General features: G+C 37.4%; 1 protein-coding gene across 1 annotated transcript in view; it reads right to left on the bottom strand.

The window, feature by feature from the left end:
* The window catches only part of Nav3 (neuron navigator 3), a gene marked incomplete at its 5' end in the record, with an annotated part of 238,763 nt that overhangs the window by 7,223 nt on the left and 210,515 nt on the right, over positions 1 to 21,025 (bottom strand). The window contains 8 exons of the mRNA XM_059245802.1: positions 1,589 to 1,707; positions 2,599 to 2,795; positions 3,381 to 3,452; positions 4,946 to 5,100; positions 13,578 to 13,813; positions 14,967 to 15,135; positions 15,734 to 15,829; positions 18,053 to 18,150. Of these exons, the coding sequence (XP_059101785.1) occupies positions 1,589 to 1,707; positions 2,599 to 2,795; positions 3,381 to 3,452; positions 4,946 to 5,100; positions 13,578 to 13,813; positions 14,967 to 15,135; positions 15,734 to 15,829; positions 18,053 to 18,150 (1,142 nt within the window). The remainder of the gene's footprint in view (positions 1 to 1,588; positions 1,708 to 2,598; positions 2,796 to 3,380; positions 3,453 to 4,945; positions 5,101 to 13,577; positions 13,814 to 14,966; positions 15,136 to 15,733; positions 15,830 to 18,052; positions 18,151 to 21,025) is intronic.

The following is a 21,025-nucleotide window of genomic DNA, read 5'->3' as shown; positions in this document are numbered from 1 at the left end:
CAGATGGTCCTCAGCAAAGCACCAAACTTCATCCAAAAATGACTTTCCTTTCCCATTCCTCCAAACGGAGAGACCCAGAATTATTCCTTCACTTCTTCTTCTGATATAAGGTCCTTTGGCATGATTAGATCCAGTGATATGACTTACAACCTTTTCTGCCCTAGAGGGCACAGATGGGGCCCTCCAAGACTCCCATTATCTAAATTCTTTCAGATAGTAAAGGTTTCAACTTCAGCAAGAACTTTCCATCTATTAAAAGTGTACTCTTTTCATCTATTTCATGTGCTGACTCCCAGCTTGATCCACTATACCTATAAGGTAAAACTGCTTTTCACACTAACCTAGTACAAATTCTCAGGAGCCACAGCACGAAACTTGAGGTATATAACTTTTGTTTGAGAAATTATGATTACTCAAACGATTATGACTCTCACCCAAATGGAAGCTTTACACAATTATAATGGTCAAGGAAGAGTTTAACAAATATTATTTACTATAATATAAAAAACCCATGTATCTCCAAAAATAGACTTCTAAGGAAGTTAAGCAGTTTATATATCACCACTTTGTGGCTCATAAGGCTTCTGTTGCTTTTTATTTGTTAGCAAGCAAATATGAAATATCAGTCTACAAATAAAGATTAGGATAATAGTTTATTAATATGGAAACTGTATCTGGAGGAAAAATAAATTCACCTAAATGTTAATTTTAAAACAAAAGTTCTCTAATATAAATGAGTTTCATAAATGATAATATGATTTTTTTTTAATAAATGAAATTTGAGAGACCAGCTTACATTGTAGGCAGCACCATGGTTTTTGAAAATTCATGAAATGAAAAATGTTTGAACTAAAGCTGCTGTGGGATAATTCTTTTCTACACTATGAATGTGCATTACTCTCATTTGCTAATAAACAGCTGATTGGTCAATAGCTGAGCAGGAAGAGATTGAGCCAGAGAGCCAGACTAGGAAAATTCTGGGAAGAGGAAAAGCAGAGTCAGAGAGTCACCTACAAGTGCAGAGAAGCAAGACGAGAATGCCATACTGAGAAAAGGTACCAAGCTAAACATAGATACGAATTATGGGTTAATTTAAGTGTAAGGGCTAGTTAGTAATAAGCCTGAGCTATTGGCTGAGCATTTATAATTAATATAAGCCTCTGTGTGGTAATTTGGGAAGCGGCTGCCAGGTATATGGGAACATGTGGTCGGGACAGGAAATACCTGATTACACAGGCAATACCTGATTACATAAAGCTATGTTTTTTCCCTTGGATCCACTTACTAGTCTGTGTCCTAAGATGTATAACTGTGTAACTAAATATCTGTATAGTAAGAACACTTTCAATACCCATGACAACAACCTTAGCCTTCAGTGCATAGTGATGGGTGAGCTCCTTTTGTGAAGACATACACAACAGCCTTGTGATAACAGACATACTACTGAACATTTGTTGCTCTTTACTTACATTAGTTTTCTGCATAAATAGCCAAATAAATGAACGCTTTTGTTTTTTATAAGAATGAGGGTCTGGCTTCCTTTTTGCTTCATTTTTATCTACACAGTAATACAAATCAAATACTCTACCTGAAGGCCTTCCCTCACTGCCTCCAGAACATAAGGTACCAAGGAATAATTCCAGAGGTCCATGAACCACACCCTAGAACCTTCTACATCCATGGGGCAAGGAAGGAAAAGCCGTGGACCTGAGAAGATACAAGTGGTAAAATGTTTTAGAAACATCATATTTACCAATCCAAACACATGTTTAGAGATGTTTTGGAGAAATATAACACACATTCCTAGAAAATTCTAATTTGGTTGGCCCAATCATTATGGAAACATATTCATGAAAGGTTGAGTCTCCAGGCCTCGTTTTTCCTAACAATGAAACATTAATAGAAGGCAAAACACAGAGTGAAGAGAAATAGTGAAGTTTATGATCCAGTCCTGTTTTACAAACAACGTAAAGTTCAGTTCCAAAGAGATGCAATGTCAAATATAAAATGCCATCATTTGCAGAACTTGGAATCAGTCTAGACACTCTGAGCTGAAGATAGAAATAATGCCTGCAGCTGAGGATTTCTGATGATTGACAGCAGTGGGAAATGCACTCCTGCCCATGAAACTTAAAAAGGAATGAAAAAACAAATACCATTGTGCCCCCCGAAAGAGGGTAACTTGGTTTTATCTTTTCAAAAAAATGTGAAACACAAAACTTATTTATAAGAAGTCCATTATTTTTAAATAAAGTCTTCTTTAACAGCCACATCTGAATGAACTAATAGATAAAATATGTGAGTTATTCTTAATAGCATAAAAAATTACTCTGAGTACTTTTTCTTTGGACTGGTATTCTGATTTTTGGATACTTTCCTATTTCAAACTTAATTTAACTCTCCATAATTGTCAGATACAATGAAATAATGGTAGATATAACACTCAGAGAGAGACAGTTTTAGAAAGGAAAAGAATCCCTTAATCTTTGGGAGCTTTGAAAAACCTAGCTTTCCTTGTTATTTAACCATCCAATCTGGCCACCTTTACGCAGGGCTTTCAGCACCTGGAAAATGGAATATTTTAACTTTGGAACTCACCGATAGTGACATCAGAAGAGCTATGTGTTTCCAAAAAACTGTTGAGATGATGCCATGTCTTTGGAATCCAATCTATGATTTTCACTAGGTCATTATTGCGTATATTCCTTTCAATTTCCATCTCTATCAGTTTCCTTCGAAGATACCTGCCTAAGAAGCCTTTCACAGGTTCTGTGTGGTTTGAACACAATACCCACCTACAAAAAAGAAAAAAGAAAAAAATCAGATGCCCTTTTGTAAAACTTAAAATTTATTTCCATAGTAAATTTCATTGCAATATAAAGCACTAATGTTCCCATATTAATTAATGGCCTCAGTTAGATGCCACAAGCGTTTAGAAAATCTATTATCATTAGAGTTATAATACGGTGAATTTTACTTCCTAGCTTCCACGAAGCTTATGTTCTGAGAGTGAGTGGGTGCATACATGCTGAGAGGGCTTCTGTGGGAGAATCATAGATCCTGAAATAGGAGCTCTCTTCTCAGTCTTCCCTCAGAAGCAGGGTGCTCTCTCTTAGCCAGGGAAGTAGTGAGCAAGGAAAGAAACACGTTTCGATTACAGATTAAAGATCACAGGATGTCCGCTTGAAAAAGAGTGCCAGGAGAAGTGAGAATTATCTCCAAGACACAGGTTACTGTGGGCAGGATTGTCAACAACCAAATGGAAAAACAGCCATCCTTCTGATTAGAAAGACACAATAACACGTGCACACAGAGCACAGCTAGGCAGGCATGCGCACACACACACACACACACACACACAGAGTCCTTCAAGTCCTTACCTGAAATTGTGATGTAGCTCTAAATTTGGTGATGAAGAGACTCCCTGATTCATTGTGCCAATAATATAAGGACTAGGAAAAAAAATAAGAGAATGAAGTCTGTGCTAGAGAGAAAGCGATTAAAAGAAAAACAATTAAGAAAACCAAACACTATTCTATTTTAACAGTATGCTTTGAGAGGGAAATTTCATAATGTTCAATTGGAAAGTGACAGAAGTATTAAGAACATAATTTCTATTGGGGATTCTAACCTGAGCTCTAGCACTCTGGGCAACACTTCTTCCTCTCCAATCTGAAACTTGGTTTATAACAAAAGGAGACCTACAGAACTTTTTTTCTTTTCTTTTCTTTTCTTTTCTTTTCTTTTTTTTTTTTTTTTTTTTTTTTTTTTTAGAATGTTTCACTAAGTATCCCTGGCTGGCCTTGAACTCACAGGTATGCCTGCCTCTGCCTCTCAAACACTGGAATTAAAGGCGTGCGCCACTGCGTCTAGCTTAGGCTAATATCTTAGAGCTCTTATGCTTACACCAAAACCTTGTTAGTATTCAGTTATTTAAAGATTCTTTTTAAATTAGATTTATTTTATGTGTATGAGTATTTTTCTTTCATATGTGTCTGATGCCCACGGAGGCCAGAGGGTCCCATGGAGTGATGGACCACTGTGAGCCTTTTTGTGGTTTTGGGCATCTTCCAGGTCTTCTGTAAGAACAAGTGTTCCTAGCCATCTCTCTAGCCTCCTTAAAGCTTCTCAGTCACACAGTAAGATCTGATCCCCACTTTAACCTTTATGTTATGCTGATCAATTTGTAGGATTTTATCACTAGCAAAGATTGATTTTTTTTAGAATACCAATTATTTAGAATACCAATACTACTAAGGTTAATGCCATTTATATTGTTGTGTTCTCTATGCCTTTCTCTAGAGACAATGCTCCAATGAACATGTAGGTTTTCATAATATTAATATTATTATTGATGCCTTGATTTACTCTGTCCCTCCACTTTAGATAATAAAGCATTGCATTATTGGAGGGAGCTGTATCTGAATGAATTAACTTTACCTCTCAAGAAAAGTTGAACTGATAGTAGGGACTGAATAGGGAGCTCAGAAATATCCTTCTGGTTATCACAGTCCCTATTCAAAGAATCCGACCATCCCACCACCCACATTGGCATCCTAGACTTCCGACATGTCTATGGAAACTAACATCATCAAAGAAGACATAATGCTTCCATTAAAGTTCCCAAAGATCGGGTGCAGTGGTGTGGGGAGACAGAGGCAGGGGGAATTACTGGGAAGCTGAGGCAAACTTGGTTAACATAATGAGACCCTGCCTCAAAACAAAAACAAGCAACAAAACAAAGCAAAAAACCTTCTGGGGACATGGTTATGGATAAATAGGTACTCTAAAGCATACATACAGATTCTACAGAAATTTAGGATACTATTAAAAGTTCTTGCACTAACAGTATCCACTACAAGTCTTAAAACATGAAAAGGTACAAAGAAGTAAATGGCATCCCCATTTCTTAATGTGATTGTTCCAATTATTTTGAAGAGCTTACCATTTGTTGTATTTACAATTGAGGAAACCATTGAAGATATCACTCAGAGAGCCCACATGGTGAAGATTATCCAGAATTATGACCACAGGGAGCTCCACACCATTATTGTCAGCACTGCACTGCTCAGCCAGGTTGGCAAGATACTGCTGCAATTCCTTAAAGAGACAGAGCAAATACATCAGAGATGACTCTCTACCACATGCAAGCAATTCACATTTTTAGGAATAGCATATTGTGTCCTTCACTCGGGTTCTTTTCATTATTGTCATGCACAAAGCCCATTTAAAATTGAGAGGCTCCTATTTTTAAAGAAAGGGGGGAGTGGGGAGGCTATTAAGGACTGGAAGCATGGCTATATTTCAGGAGTTCCTCCTCAGAAGGAAAGCCAGATGAGTTCTAGACAGGAACTCTCATGGTGAACTATATATATCAAGTGTCTTTTTGTTTTTAATATTCCAATAAAGTAGATTTTTGCCAAAGCTATTTCAGTTACAGACTAAAGCCAAAGTGGCACCTTTTCGGTTCTGTTGTAGAATATTATTTTAAGGTGTGTTATTTTTGTTCACGTTACATTTGTTTAACTTTGTGATGCTGTATTACTGTGCTTGTCTAAAATACCTGATTGTAATTGGAAGATTTCCTGTGTCCCACCACGTCGACAGCCGCTCAGACTCAAGGAAACATACAGAGGCTTATATTAATTAAAACTGCTTGGCCATTAGCTCAGGCTTACTACTGACTAGCTCTTACACTTATACTCAGCCCATTTCTGTTAATCTATATGTTGCCACATGTTCCATGGCTTTACCTGTGTGTCATTACATGCTGCTCCCTGGACGGTGGGCTGGCGTCTTCTCACTCAGCCTCCCTCTTCCCAAAATTCTCCTTGTCTGCTTATCCCACCTATACTTCCTGCCTGGCTACTGGCCAATCAGTGTTTTATTAAACCAGTGTACAAAAGCATTATTCCACAGCATCTGATGGTCTAATAAACTGAATGGCCAATAGCAAGGCAAGAGAAAGGATAGGTGGGGCTGGAAGACAGAAAGAAAATAGAGGAGGAGAAATTTGGGAGAAGGGAAGAGATCAAGGAGCCAGAGGAAGAGGAGGAGGACTCCAGGGTCCAGCCACCCAGCTACACAGCAAGCCATGTTGTAAGAGTAAGATTTACAGAAGAGAACAGGAAAAGCCAAAAGACAAAAGATAGATGGGATGATTTAAAGTTAATTAAAGCTGGAAAGAAACAAGCCAAGAATAAGCCTCTGTGTATGATTTATTTGGGAGCTGGCTGGCAGGCCCCCCAAAAGAGCAAAACCAAACAACAACAAAGTTCCTTACACTTTCAACATTTTGATTTGTACTATTTAGATGAGTTGTATGTAAAAGCATATCTCTACTCCTCAAACAAACAAAAAAGTAGATAATTATTTATTTATCATCTGCAGGTGACGTGCAATATTAAACAGAGAAACCATGTCTTATATTTCATGGGATCATTTAACACCAGCACTTAGCATTTCTTGAGCTTCCTAGTTATTTTCCATGCATTATTCTTGTCTAATAACTTTGAACCTAAATAGGATAACCAGTTCTCTGATTGACAGTTCTCACAGATGGGTAGGTCAGGAGCAAAATTAGGTTCCTTAGAATTATCCTAATCAGTAAGAACATTTCCATAATATTTGCATATTCATAATGCCATTTTCAATTTGTAAATCATGCTCAGGGTTAAAACAATTCCATGATCCCAATTTCTGGCAGTCAGGTAAACACATGCCCCCCACACGAGATGCTTCCTCACTCTATCTATGAAGTTAACTTAGAGAACTGACAGCAGAGTGGATATGCTGGGCACAGCTGCGGCATTGAGTAATATTTGTTCAAGTTTTCTGATGGGCTCATAGGGAGGTGGTCTTTGAGATGACTCTTGGATAATAAGTAAAATTCCAACTGGTAAGTTTGAAGTTATCCATTGCTTCAACACACTTTTATCAAGAATTTACTTACTATGTGCCAGGTACACTGGTACTGAAAACTCAAGGACCCAGTGTAACACGAATCTTAAAAGATCTTATTAGAAAACAAACCTGGAGCCAGATATTGGGGTGAATGCTGAAAAGATCAGAGAAGCAGAGCAAGCCACTCCTTCCTCACCTGGCCAAATTCTCTCAGCTGATCCTGTTTCCATGAATCCTCAGACTGAAAGCCTCTGAGTCCTTACCCCTGGAGAGTCTCAGCTGAACTGCTGCTAAAAGCCTAAAAGCTTGAAAGCCTCTAGGTCCTGGTCCTCATATCTTATATGCCTTTCTGCTTTCTGCCATTACTTCCTGGGATAAAAGGTGTATGTCTTTCTCAAGCAAAGACATGAGATCTCAAGTGCTGGGATTAAAGACATGTGTCACTATGCCTGGCTGTTTCCAGTGTGGCCTTGAACTCACAGAGATCCAGACAGATTTCTGCCTCCTGAATACTAGGATTAAAGGCGTGTGCTATCACTGCCTAACCTCTGTGTTTAATATAGTGGCTATTCCATTCTCTGACCCCAGATAAGTTTTATTGGGGTACACAATATATTCGGGGGACACAATATATCATCACAACCAAGTTTCTTTGTTCCAAGAACATCCAGCAGATGAGCCGACAACCTGAGCAATAAGAATATCACAACACCATATGGAAAGTGACATGCATAAAAAACCACACTGAGAGTTAAAAGAAGCCTCTCCTAGGTTTAAACAACAGAATATAATGAAAAAAATGTTTAAAATATTAAGAACAAAAACCTTACAAAAGTCAGAAAGTACAACTGCAAGATATATTTCAGAAAATAATAAGGATGCTGCTGTTGCAGTGGGACACAGTGCACATCCTGCTATGCGAAAAGGAATGGAAAGAAAAAAAAAGAGACTGGATTCATGAATAGGGAATTGAATGTATCACATAGAAAATGTGGACCTATGGACCACTGATACCTTTGTTTGCTTGTCAGTAGGAGGGAATAATTTATTCATCAAAAGAAATATACAATGACTAATAAAAATAAAAGCATTCCAGAAGCTTATTATGTGCAAAGAAGTTAGCCAATACATATAACTATAATTAAGGCAAAATTGCAGTATTTTCATCTATTTTGTTTTACAACATGTAAAGATTAGTCACAGCCTCTGGAAAAGACTCACAAGTAGCAGAAGTACTTCCCACTATTTTTTTTTCCTTATGGTTAGGGAATATTTTGATGTTTAAAAAAGAGCAAAGAGCCTCCCATGTTAAAAGACAGGAATAGGCAAAGTCAGAAATATGAAAACATAACGCCCAAAAGACAGGTGGAAAGAAGGAGCTCTGTGAAAGAAAAACGCATGCAAATCGGTAAAAAGGAAGTTTACAATCTGAAATGGTAGGGGAAGATCATGAAACACTCCCTGGTGACCACACAGACATATGTAAAATTCATGGGATGAGAGTAAGTTAGAATTAGGATTTTGCAGTGCAGAAAGTACATTGCATAAGGAGAAAAGGGATGAGCCAAGAGAACACGGAGACGGTTGAAGCCAAAGGACACTATCATTCTGAACAGGAAAAGTGTGACATTCTGGATCGAGCACAGAAAGCAACAGAAAACATTGGAGGGTTATAGTTGAGCTGGATTTTAATTATGAAGAGAGATCCTATTTTCCATGATGTGAATGGATAGAGCTGACAAGAGTGAAGAGGAATTCTAGGGAAAAATTCTAGGAGTCTGAGGAAGCAGGAAGGCGGTTGGGGTAGAGGTTAATGGAAGAGGATGGGCCTCTGATGCAGGGCCTCCTTCACCATTTCTAAACAGAATTTGATCAGATGAACTAGAACACAGCTGTAAGTTAAAAGAAAACTCTGAAATTGGGGTGGATGGGCATGGCTAATGATGTTCAATTCATGCCTACCGTACAGGTCAGCACACATGGAAGCCACTAGAATCACTCAATGGGAAGCAGGAGAGAGAAGGAGAATAGAACATTTGGAAAATTTTTGTTTGTGAAGGTAGAAACAAGCAGTGAAAGGACCAAGAAAGGTCTTACCCGGGAAGTAGGAAGGAAAGGAGAAATTAGAATTACAAAAGCAAGAAATTTTAGAAAGGAAATTCTTTTAAGGTCAACATATTCTACACAAGGATTCAAGAGACTTCAGACCAGCAGAACAATTAATGGGTATGTAGTAGGTTCTTGAGAATATGATAAAAGCCATGGGCCACTGAAAAGCACTTTGGGATCCTCAGGCCAGCTTATGAGGCAAAAAATGTAGGTTGAGAGGGCAATATACTTGCATTAAGCATTTACTATCCTTAGCAAGTTAGGTAAGAGAGAGCAGTGCCAGATGCCAGATGGGCATAGCCATGAGATGAATTCACATCTAGACTTTGAGACCATGGAAAACAGCACTGTTATAGGGAGATCACAGCCTTGCTTTCTTGGATTTTGACTTGAAACACATTACAGATGAATCTGCCCGGGCCAGTTTTCTGATCTCTTCCTACCTACCATTCCAAGTGGCTTCAGCTGGCCACATACTCTTTACTAAATCCATTTCCATCCTTCTGGGTCTGTTCTATCAAATGTCACAAAGTGTAATTGTTTGTGTGCTCTGCTCTCAATCACAATATTCCAGCTGGCAGCTTGAGAGAGGGCTTAAAGTGTGGGAAGAAGAGGAACAGAATGTAAAATGAAGAGGTACCAAAAACACGAGGAGACACTTTTCTTTTTCTCTTTGATGGCTTATTGTTTGATTTTTTTTTTTTTTTTTTTGAGTAAGTGCTTTCTGGCCATGTCTTTTCAGTGCTTTCTAATGACATAGCATAAAACAAAGCAGCAATTACATGGCTCTATTTTTTTTTTTTTTTTGCAGCAAAAGACTTATTATTTCATGCCTCATTAGCATTTTATTTTAGAAAATCTATATTTCTCATTGCTACCCCTACAAAACTTGTCATTCCCTCTTCATTTATATCATCCTCCCACTCACACCCTCTCTCCCCTCCAAAATCCAAAAAACTGTGGATTCTCTGTCAACTTGAAAATAATAAGCCATACTCTCTGGCACTAATTCTGCATCCAGCCTGACTGACAGCTCATTCATACAGAACAAACTAAGGGAGAAAAATCAACATCTTTCATTTGTCTTTTGTGTTTTCTTGATTAATGCTGTATTATTTGTCCAAGAGTTTCTTCCTATCACCATGTTTTATTTAAATACCCCTGAGAATCTCACCTCTGACCACCTAGCAGCAGCAAAATCTGAATTGATCTAATAGCAATGTCTTTGCTCATCAGAAAAGGAAAGCAAAAAAAAAAAAGAAAAAAAAAACTATTAAAATATGTCATTAGAGCTGGGCAGTGGTGGCGCACACCGTTAATCCCAGCACTCGGGAGGCAGAGCCAGGTTGATCTTTGTGAGTTCAAGGCCAGCCTGGTCTACAGAGCAAGACCTAGGACAGGCACCAAAACTACACAGAGAAACCCTGTCTCAAAAAACATTAAATTTAATGACCATTATTTAGAATTTCTCCTAGTACTAAAATTTAAACAAATAAATGAAACCACAAAAGAACATGTATAAATAAATGGATTTTCAAAGAGAATATTTTGTTAGAGGAATTGATCCACTATGCTTGACATTGTCAGACTGCATCCCGTTGAATTTTAGAGTTGATACATTTAATTCCAGCCATCTACAAAATGATCCTCCACTTTATCAAAATGCTTCCAAATCCTCTTCCAAATCCATTTTACTTATTTTCTAACCACTTTTTTTTGTTTTATTTTTTTTTCAAAACAAAGAACTTGTTTGAAGTTCTGGCATGTCAACACTGAGGAAAAGCCAAAGAGAACATAGGGGATACCCAAGAGACCTCAGCGTTCTTTTATCTTTTGGCTGGAAAGAAAAGTACTGTGTGCTAAGAGGCTTTCATGTGGAGATACAAAGAAATAGGGACACAGGAGACATTAAATATGCAGGTGAGAACAAATGAACAACTGTCTCCCTCTAACGCAGCTTAAAGAGGAGTCAAGTTTTCCACCTTGGGCTTTCTGCCATTCTTCAGTCCCAGTGACAATGAATGGCACAATCACAAATTTGAAAAGTGCTCTACTCCAAAGAAATATTCAGAATTTACAGACCACATGTATTTAAGCTTAGGACACCCCATTGTGCTTTATGTCTATTACTGTTGGAAAAGAATTTTGAACCAAGGTATATGTGTATGGGGGGGGTAAGTGTGTACTTTTGCAAGAAATCTCCATTGTGGTGCTTGCAACTTTTGATAGTTTATCTCTGTATCATTTTATGCAGCCATCAACTGCAAACACAAAACAAAACAAACCCACACACATTTCCTTTGAGTTCTTCCCACAACCCTTTCATTTTCCCTCATTCTACAGTTGAGAAAAAAAGAGAAGGTGCCAAGGAATTCATTAAAGGTCCCCAATTCTCCCACTATTTAATGAACCATCCCACTGAGATGGATCTGTTCATTTGGTTGCACAGTTGGCTTATATGAAGAATCCAACAGCTTTGGGGGTAACACTACCTTTTATCTTGGGAGTAACATTACTTTTGGGGGGTAACATTACCTTTTATCTTGAAATCTCAGATTTGATGGATTTTGGGGGTAACATTACCTTTTATTTGGTGGTAACATTTTATTTTGGGGTAACTACCTTTTATTTGGGGAGTAATATTACCTTTTATCTTGGGGGTAACATTACCTTTTATTTTGGGAGTAACATTACCTTTTATCTTGAAATCTCAGATTTGATGGATTTTTGGGGTAACATTACCTTTTATTTGGTGGTAACATTTTATTTTGGGGTAACTACCTTTTATTTGGGGAGTAATATTACCTTTTATCTTGGGGGTAACATTACCTTTTATTTTGGGGGTAACATTACCTTTTATCTTGGGGGTAATATTATCTTTTATTTTGGGGGTAACATTACCTTTTATCTTGAAACCTCAGATTTGATGGATTTTCTACATCTCCTCAAGGCCTAGGTATTAAGTAGTTACTTGCTAGTTGGTGGGCTTTGAGGAACTGACTGAATCAAGGGGCTGCATTAATCAATTAACATCAATTGACTAATATGCTGATGAGCTGATACTGAATGGGCTATTCAAAGGGAAAGTCTGGTGAAAGGGTGTAGTTCCCCAGGGCCATGTCTTTTAAAGGTATACAGTCTCCTCCCTTTCTTTCTAATTTGTGCCTGCTGTGAGATTATCCTCTTCATCTCTCCAAGTTCTCTTGCATCAGTGATTTTCTGCATTGCTAGGTTAAACAATAGGGCCAGCTGACTATGAACTGAACTCTCAGAAACTGTGGGCCAGAATGAATCCCAGCCCACCTCAGTTTATCTCAGGCATTTTATCATAGTGACAAGAAACCGGCCAACACACTGAAAGGCTTGGTGAGTTTACACCATTCAACTAGGCCGTTTTGAAAACCGTGGCATGATTCTCTCTCATTGGGACTTCATCAAGGTATTCCTGATTGTTGCACTTTCCCAAGAGCACCTCAGGTAGCAGCCACTGAGATTTTAACAGTGTGGGAGCCCACAAAGGTTTCCTAGTGAGGTCTGGGCTTGCTTTACCCAGCAGGGCTGCATAAGGGGATGGGTTGACCAGTGCGTGGTTACCAGGTGTTTGGAAGAGTCTGCTCTTGGCTGTTGTAGGGGGAGGTCTTTGGCTCCACCCTTGGCATTCTTCTAAAAGGCCTTTTAGAAGAGACAGAAGGGGCCAGTGGATAAGGATCTGGGCCCTCCCGAGGCTATCCTGTGTTTCTATCTGTCTCTCTCTCCCCTCTATATTTTTATCTAAATATTTCTCACTTCTCCCTCCTCAAGAATACTCTGGGGAAAAAGTGGGTGCGGGTTTTCCACAAAACAGAACTGGTAAAACTAGTGTAGTGTTCCGAACGTGGTAACCATCATCTACTTCCTATTTTAGTACTCTTTATTTTACTAAGTATAGAAGTGCCAGTGAGGTGTTATAGCCTCACATGCCAATGTAATAACAGACGGGTTGGGTTATGGTGGCATATTAGAAAGGTGAACCACTGCAACACTCCTCACTGTCCCAAACTTCTTGTGCGGAGTTTTTCAAGAGACACGATGTAAGCAAATTGCTTTCCCAGAATTTCTGCAATTATTATTATCTCCAAATCAATCCCTATTCCTGCAATGTCCCAGTTAATTTCTGTTCATTTCTGATGCTTAAGGCAAACACTGTCTTTTTATACAGCCTGGCTCAGCCTATGGAGTCATTTAACCCTCTTGTTTCCACAGCATCATAAACCATTGCCTTTCTCGTCTAAAACTTTGTCAATGCATATCTTAAGGGACATCAGCAACAAAGGCTCTACCATTTTATTCCATATAATCCCAGTGACTTTCCACAAATGTGGTAAGTGACTGTTACTAAAAATAGTAGTTTTGTGAGCATTAATTAAAGCAAAGTCTGTTCATCCACTAGATTATAATATTAGTAAATGACACAGTAGGATTTTTTTTTCATGTGTGACATGTGAGTTGGCTGTAAATTTTAAACCTTGATTGCTGAAGACACTTCTGGAAAATAATAGTTGTTTTCTTGGTATTCTGTGACTTACCTTACTTGACTTGTGGTCCACATTGAAAGTAGCAATTGCATCCTCTGTTTTTTTCCTCCCAGATTTGGCTATTACATATTCAGCAAGTTTGTTGGCTAAATAGGTCTTTCCAGTACCACTCGGTCCTGAGAGTATAATTCTGTGGTGCTCCATCAGCAAGTTAAAGTACCTTTGGGTGATTGGTTTAGGGATCAGTGTATCAAAAACAAAACTGTCCAGACTATTTTCTTCTACCCCTGAAGGAAGAAAACAAAGGGAATAATAAGCATCATTGTTATTTCTTTGTAGAATTGGAAATATATTAATAAGCCAAAATAAAGCCTTGTTATTCATAAGAATGTAGTTCTTGCAAAATAATTTTCTGACTATTTCTAACTTGCAAGCATTGGTTGCCATTTGAACAATGATAAGAAGGTACAGCAAATATCTAAGCTGCTTAGGCTCCTTCCACTGCGAGCTACAGATTTTCCATTATTTCTTAAAGAAAGAAAAATATAAATTTAAATTTACTAAAATCAACAAGTGTGCTAATTTCTCTTAGAGATGTATTATGGTGTTACAGAAGAAAGGGAGATGTGTAAGTTTTATAGAAGCAAGATGGGGAAATGGCCAGGCACAGTAAAAGACAATATGCGTTCAAGTCCAGCCGAGACTGCACAGTGAGACCCTGTCTCAAAAAGTCAAAACTGAAAGGACAATACTTAGTCTTTTTCTCTACCCCATCCTTATTACCTTCTGTCACTCATAAAGCACCACAGCTGTACAGCCATGTAAGCTTTTGAAAAAATACAAATTACAGTGTTTGGTAAAGGATTAAGAAGAGAGCAACATTATTTCCTTTTACTAACCCAATTACTTTAATCATAAAACCAAATATTGACGAATCCCACTATTAACCCATAGTTTATGTAGACACCTCCTCATTCTCAAACACACTCAAACAAAGAGCTAGGGAGGCAAGCCTGTGTTAGATGTTCCACTAGCTATAACCAGTCACGACAGCCTAAGACCAGGAAGTGGCATGCCTCATCCCTGGCTCTTGACTTTCATTCTCTACCTGCTGTGGATGTTTATTGAATACACATACTTCTAGCTCCAAAATATGGTGATGAATATATTAGTCCAGGAAATACAAAAACTTCTATGGAAAGCTCTTCTCATAAGGATGAAATAGAAAAATATCTAGAAGCTGACATCCTTCTTATTACCCTTCTACAAGTCTTGGTGACTCTTCAGAACTCTATTTATAGACAAACCAATGTCCATTTCATACTAAAATTATACCAGAGGTTAATACAATTCATAATTGTATGCAAACTTTAACATATGGCAAGTACAAAAGAAAAAAAAAAGGAGGGGTCTGGGTAAAAGTTGTGCTTTTCTTTTTACCTTTCAGGTTCACAGTGATAATATTATTATCTCCAACCAGGTATCCACAAGGTAGCAGTTCAGGCACTTCTAGGTTATGGGATCTAATTAAATCTCCTATACAGTAGCTAGCAATACAGTCAGAGCTCAGACCAAGACTAGAGGATGTATCAATCCGGAACACATATTCCTAAAGTGGTCCACACATACAAAAAAATATATAAGTTAAAAACAGACCTTCAACTCATCTGTAACAAATACAAATTCATGCTGATAAAAAGCTGCTTATCAAGAATTTTGATTCATAATTTGGTCTATGGATAGACCACCTTGAATGTACCCAAGTTCCTCTGATCTCAGAAGCTAATCAGGGTTGGGCATGATGAGTATTTAGTACCACGGGGATACCCAGTGCTGTGGGCTTTTTGAGTGAAGTGATGGCTCAGTGGTTAAGAACAGTTGCTGCACCCAGATGGCAGCTGAGAACCATCTGTAACTCCAGGCCCAAAGGTTCTGATGTCATTTTTCGGCCACAGACATCAGGCATGCATACAGTGCACAAACTTATATGCAGAACACCTAGACATATAAAGCAAATACATTTTAAAAAATTAAAAGAAAATTTGGACGGACTATATAAGAACTGTTATATTAAACAGTACAAGGAGAGAAATTTTTCCCCACTGAGATGGGGAGGGGATCAGATGCATCTAAGCTTTGAAAGTTAAGTAAAACATCAAAAATGTGAAAATATGAAAACTGATGTCAGACTACCTTCAAAAGCTTACCTTAAACAGACGCCTAATGACACCATCTAAGACATCCCATTTAGTTTTTCCACTAACACCAATGGATCCTATCAAATATGCCTGAGACTTCTGGTCCTTAATGAGAACAAAAAGAAGAGAAGGCCCAATAGTTTTTTTTTTTTTTTTGAAATTTATCACTATACTTCTAATTAAAATATATTAATGTAGTTGCTGCTTAAGCCTGCATGTGCTAGGTTATATAAAATAAAATATACCCCAGTGAATTAGTCAACCAAGCAAATAAAGTAATAGCTAGAACAACCATAACAAAAAAGAGCCTGAATGGCACAGTAGGCAAAGAGACTGGTGCCTAAGCTGTTCAGAAGGAAGGCAGGGTGAAGGTATCACGGACAACTGCTTTCCGTACTGACGCACTTGGCACATCCCTCCCTTTAGAGGCTGTGTGGAAGGAAGACATAGAAGACACAATGGATCTTGTCAAACAAATATAGAACTTCATCTTACTAATCTATGATTTTTATCCTTGATAAAACACAGTTTTTAAAATTTAAATGTAATACATAATGCCTCCTTAACAACCAAGTTATCCACTTTGTTATATGATATTTACCTATTTGAAAACAGGTGTGATTTTTGAAGTTACCAGAAAACTTCTAAGAACCTACAGAACTTTGGAGAACACTTTAATAGTAGAAATGGTGGTCTCACATCTATATTATTTATAGGGTAGATTATTGATTTTTTTCTAGGAATATGAGAAATACAAAGATTCTGTCAGCTGTAGTTAAGTTGGAATGTTTTTGGGGGGCTAGGTGAAAATAATTATATGAAATAATAATTGTGATGCCAGTAAGTAGAATTAGTTAATAATTAAAAACCTGATTTCCATAGTCTAATAACCATTAAAGTATAGTAAAATAATCACTGAGCCAAGCCTTTAGAATGCATGGATTCTGTAACACATAGTAGCTATCTATTAAGAATGCATCTACCTACTCAGAAAGCATCTATCAAGAAATGTGATCAGAGGTCAATGTAATCACTCTGCTGACTCTGATCCTCAGTTTCTTTATTTAACACTGTCAGTGTAAATAATCATCACGATTTTTACTGAGATATAATCTAAACGGGAAGTCAATCTTTCTTTTTTTTCGAAAAGCTCACAAATGCTTAGCTAAGTGGTTTTGATACTCCCTTTAGTACTGTTAGGGGTGAAATATTTATAAGCCCCAAATTCATTTGTTGAACACCTGATCTCCAGGATAATAATGACTGAGCAATGAGGCCTCCGGGAGGTATTTAGGATCAATGCAGACCGTGACTGTGAGGACATCAGGGTGAGAGCAATGTCTTTAGTACAGCCTCTCTCTTCCTTTCAGAGATGCCAGGGAAAGGCACTATGAGAACCAGTCAAGAAGTTGACTATCTACAAACTAGAGTGTCCACACCATCATCCAAACTGTCTAGAAGCTCCATCTTGGACTTGTCTGCCTCTGAAACTGGTAGGAAATACTTCTTCTTCTTTTTTTTTTTTTTTAAAGCAATCTCTACCATGTCACTTTGTTGTGGCAGTCCTTACATACCTTGACAACTCTCATGGACTCTACTGGAAAAAGATGTTGAACACTTGGTTATTTAGTTATTATTCTGGGTGGGAAAACTGTTTTTCTAGTATGTTTATAATACATCAAATATGGGTGCTTACACAATGCTTCAGAACAGCTCCTTTTAGATTAGACTTAGCTTAGGTTTCCCTCAGACCACGAGATGTAAATGGAGGCACAGGTCTGCAGGCCAGGCAGAAAGGTTCTGATGTTGGAATACTCCCACCATTTTCCTAAACAGTATTTGACTTTTAAAATCCAAGGATCCTAATTATTTTTCAACTTTGAAATATTTTACTGTTTTTGATTAGCCCAGTAGCATTCAATTAAAAATCCTTTTGAGGTTTAGGACACAAGAGTCAAGTAGCATTAATTTGAAGATGGTATTTGAATACAGAATTTACACAGTTGCCTGATCAAGTAGGGCTATGCTTAAAATGGACATGGAAAAGTAGCGTTAATGGAACATGAGACTGTCTCTCTGATGTCTACAGTATTCATTACGTTACAGTCTCCTCTTTGGACATCTATCACATCAACAGCTTTAGTGACCTGCGCATGACGATGTCCTTTCTTTATTGTCTCTATCCTTTCATCTTACATAACATTTTCAGCTGGCACCAATGCAAAGAAGCAGGATAACTACAAGAACAAACCCTCGGACATACAACACATCTAAATTTAGAAGTGTTCTAATACTTGACTTACAAAGAATATAAGATTAGGGAAGTACCTTTGCTCGACCATAGCCCTTGCTTATGGAGACTATAATCTTCACACTGCGGCCATCCTTATGTCCAGTTGCATCACCAGTGTCATCTAGCAAAATATCTACGGAGTCCAAAATAAACATAGTCACTACAGAGTACCATTAACTCAGGGATGCTTCCTGTGACCTTCTCTCACTCCTGTATTGTAAATATTGTCCAATGAAACCTATTTGCCATGTTAGCCTCAGTGGTTAGACAATCCTCAGCTCTCAAGAGGATGAATTTCATGGTGGGACTAAGATTTCAATTTAAGCATTTATTTCTGCTTGCAAAGATTTTTCCTTAAGTGTTGGGCCACTGCCTTTGAATGAGGAGATAAGTTGTATTCTATCATAGATCGGTCTAGACAATACTTAAGTAATATCCAGGTACCATTTTAACTGTAACAAACTGAGAAGCAACCTAGTTTTTCATTTTATGAATGCAAAGGTGCTGAGAGGCCAGTGAAACATTTCCCAAGCATTTGGTACATGATATAGTTGCAGTAGCACTTTCTTTATATCTATCATTATTAGGTATTGTTATTGAGAAGCATCTTCTTAAGTATGACATTGTACATATCTACAGAAGCATGTTACTCATTGTTCTTCTGGACCCTTTACATTAACAGCTTCAAAACTAAAAGTCTGTTTTTAGCAATATTCTAATAGTTGCTAAAGCATGGCAAATCTTACTAGCATTTACAATATCAGTTTTAAAATGAGATTAAATATTAAAATTTAAAATATAGCAGATACATGTCCAATTTGAAGAACTGGTGTGAAAAATATCCCACATATGCTTTCCTTCAGCAATGATGCTATTATTGAGTCATGCCTAATATGAAGATTATTCTGTAGATAAAGATAATTTAGTTACATGAAAAAGAATGAATGTGTTTGACCCAGCTGCACTGATAATTTCATACAGACAAACACTGTGATTATTAGCATCATCAAAAAAAGTTATTAAGATGACTCCTGAAAATAGAAACTTTCTATTTTTTTTTTTTGAGATGGGGTCTTACTCTCTGACAGGTTAGCCTGGAACTCATGGCAATCCTTGTCTCCTGAGTGCTGGGATTACAGATGTGAGCTACCATACATTCTTGGAATGGCTTCTATTACGTCAATAATAATTAAATGCCTAATTTTGCAAAGGAAAAGGCAAAAATTACTTAAAGATCATATAATTAATAAAGAACTTTTAGAGTTATAGTATATAGAAATTTCATTCAAAGTTTTATTATTATAATAACTATTAATATTATTGCAAGTAGGTTGAAAGCAGGGCTTTGTGAATTATTATTTATTTATTTATTTTTGTGTGTTTTTGAGACAGAGATTCTCTTTGTAGCCCTGGCTGTTCTGGAACTTGTTCTGTAGACCAGGCAGGCCTTGAACTCACAGAGATCCATATACCTCTGCTTCTGGAGTGCTGGGATTAAAGGCTTGCACCACCACCACCCAGAAGCTTTGTATAGTCTTAGCAAGTGCTCTCCCACGGAGCTCAATCCCAGCGCTCTCCTTCACTGTAAAGCTTTAAGTTATCAAAGACGATCCTTACTAGAATTTACCTATTTTCCTAGAAGATATTGTCATAGTCTTTTTCCTTTTTAGCTATTTTCTTCAAAAATAAAAGTTTATAGAATTATTTCTAGCCATTCTTTAGCATGAAAGGCTAACTTAAAGTTCAAACAATCTATGGTATATTTCAGAATGACTAGAATAGAATGAAATTTTCAAAGGATCGAAGTGATGGTCATCTGAAGAGATGGAAACGTTTATCAGCCTGAGCTGGTGATTACGGAATGTGTATATATTGAATTATAAAACTTATCCTATGGAGATAATAAATATTAGCCTAATAAAATTATTTCTTAAAGATTATTTCAATTATTTTGTTCTGAATTTCGGGAGTTCAGAGCAACACGCCATTGGCTGTTTGTTATTTGAACTTCTTATAATTCATGGCCAAACTTCCTCCTCAGTTACTCATACATATTCAAAATGCTTAGTTACTCATAAATATTCATAAGCATCCAGTAAATACTTAGTAAGCATTAAAAAAAAAAAAGAAAGTAATCTGGATATTGAGATGCACATCAAAGTAGAAAAAATAAACTTCTTGCTTCTCTGGATGCATGTTCTCAACAAAGTGATTTCAGAATATGCTGACAATAAACAGGGCAGTGAAATACATATGAACTGACAGGAGAGAAAGTCCTAGATAGATAGGCATTTTCATAGGAGTGGAGTTTGGGAGAAGACCAGAAGGCTGAGATGTCCTAGGCAAGCAAAACACCAGGAAAATGGTTCAGTCAAGAAAAAAAAGTGAAAAAGCCCTATTTTAAGAGCTGGCCATGAGCTTGGGTCATAGTGGTCCATGTAATCCTAGCAAATTGTGAGGAAAAGGCAGGGACACTGGAAGAGCAAGGCCAGCCTTAACTACATAATGAGTTCAGGTTATTTGCTCAGGCCACTGGGATACCTACAGAAAAGCCTGAGCTTAAAATCACACTCATTAAAAGCACAAAATCTGGGAGTTCTAGGAACATGGTCACGACAGAGAGAAGATGGAGAATAAGTGGAGGGCACGGAGTCCTTTGCAATAATATTGAATGGGTAGCTGACCTTCAAATGGAATATACCTTGCTTGACAACCTGACATGTCTGTCATTCACTTCATGTTATATTAATTCTTAAAACTAAGCTTAAAATATGAAAATCTCCTGACAACTTGGAGTAAACACATACCTTTAAACAAATGAATGATGTCCTTGGCCTTTACATAGATAGATAATTAAGGGAAAATTAAGTGAAAACTCCAGACATTGATTCATTCAGAACAGGGTTTAAACATTACTTATTCTATTTGCTGGGTACATGATCTTGACAAGTATGACCACAGTCATTGTCCTAAGCCTTGGTTCACTCCCATGTAAAATGGTGTGGGGA

This window comes from Peromyscus eremicus, chromosome 18, assembly GCF_949786415.1.
Source record: "Peromyscus eremicus chromosome 18, PerEre_H2_v1, whole genome shotgun sequence".
Taxonomy (NCBI): Eukaryota; Metazoa; Chordata; class Mammalia; order Rodentia; family Cricetidae; genus Peromyscus; species Peromyscus eremicus.
The sequence above is the reverse complement of the archived record's forward strand: the minus strand, read 5'-3'. Positions and strand labels throughout refer to the sequence as shown.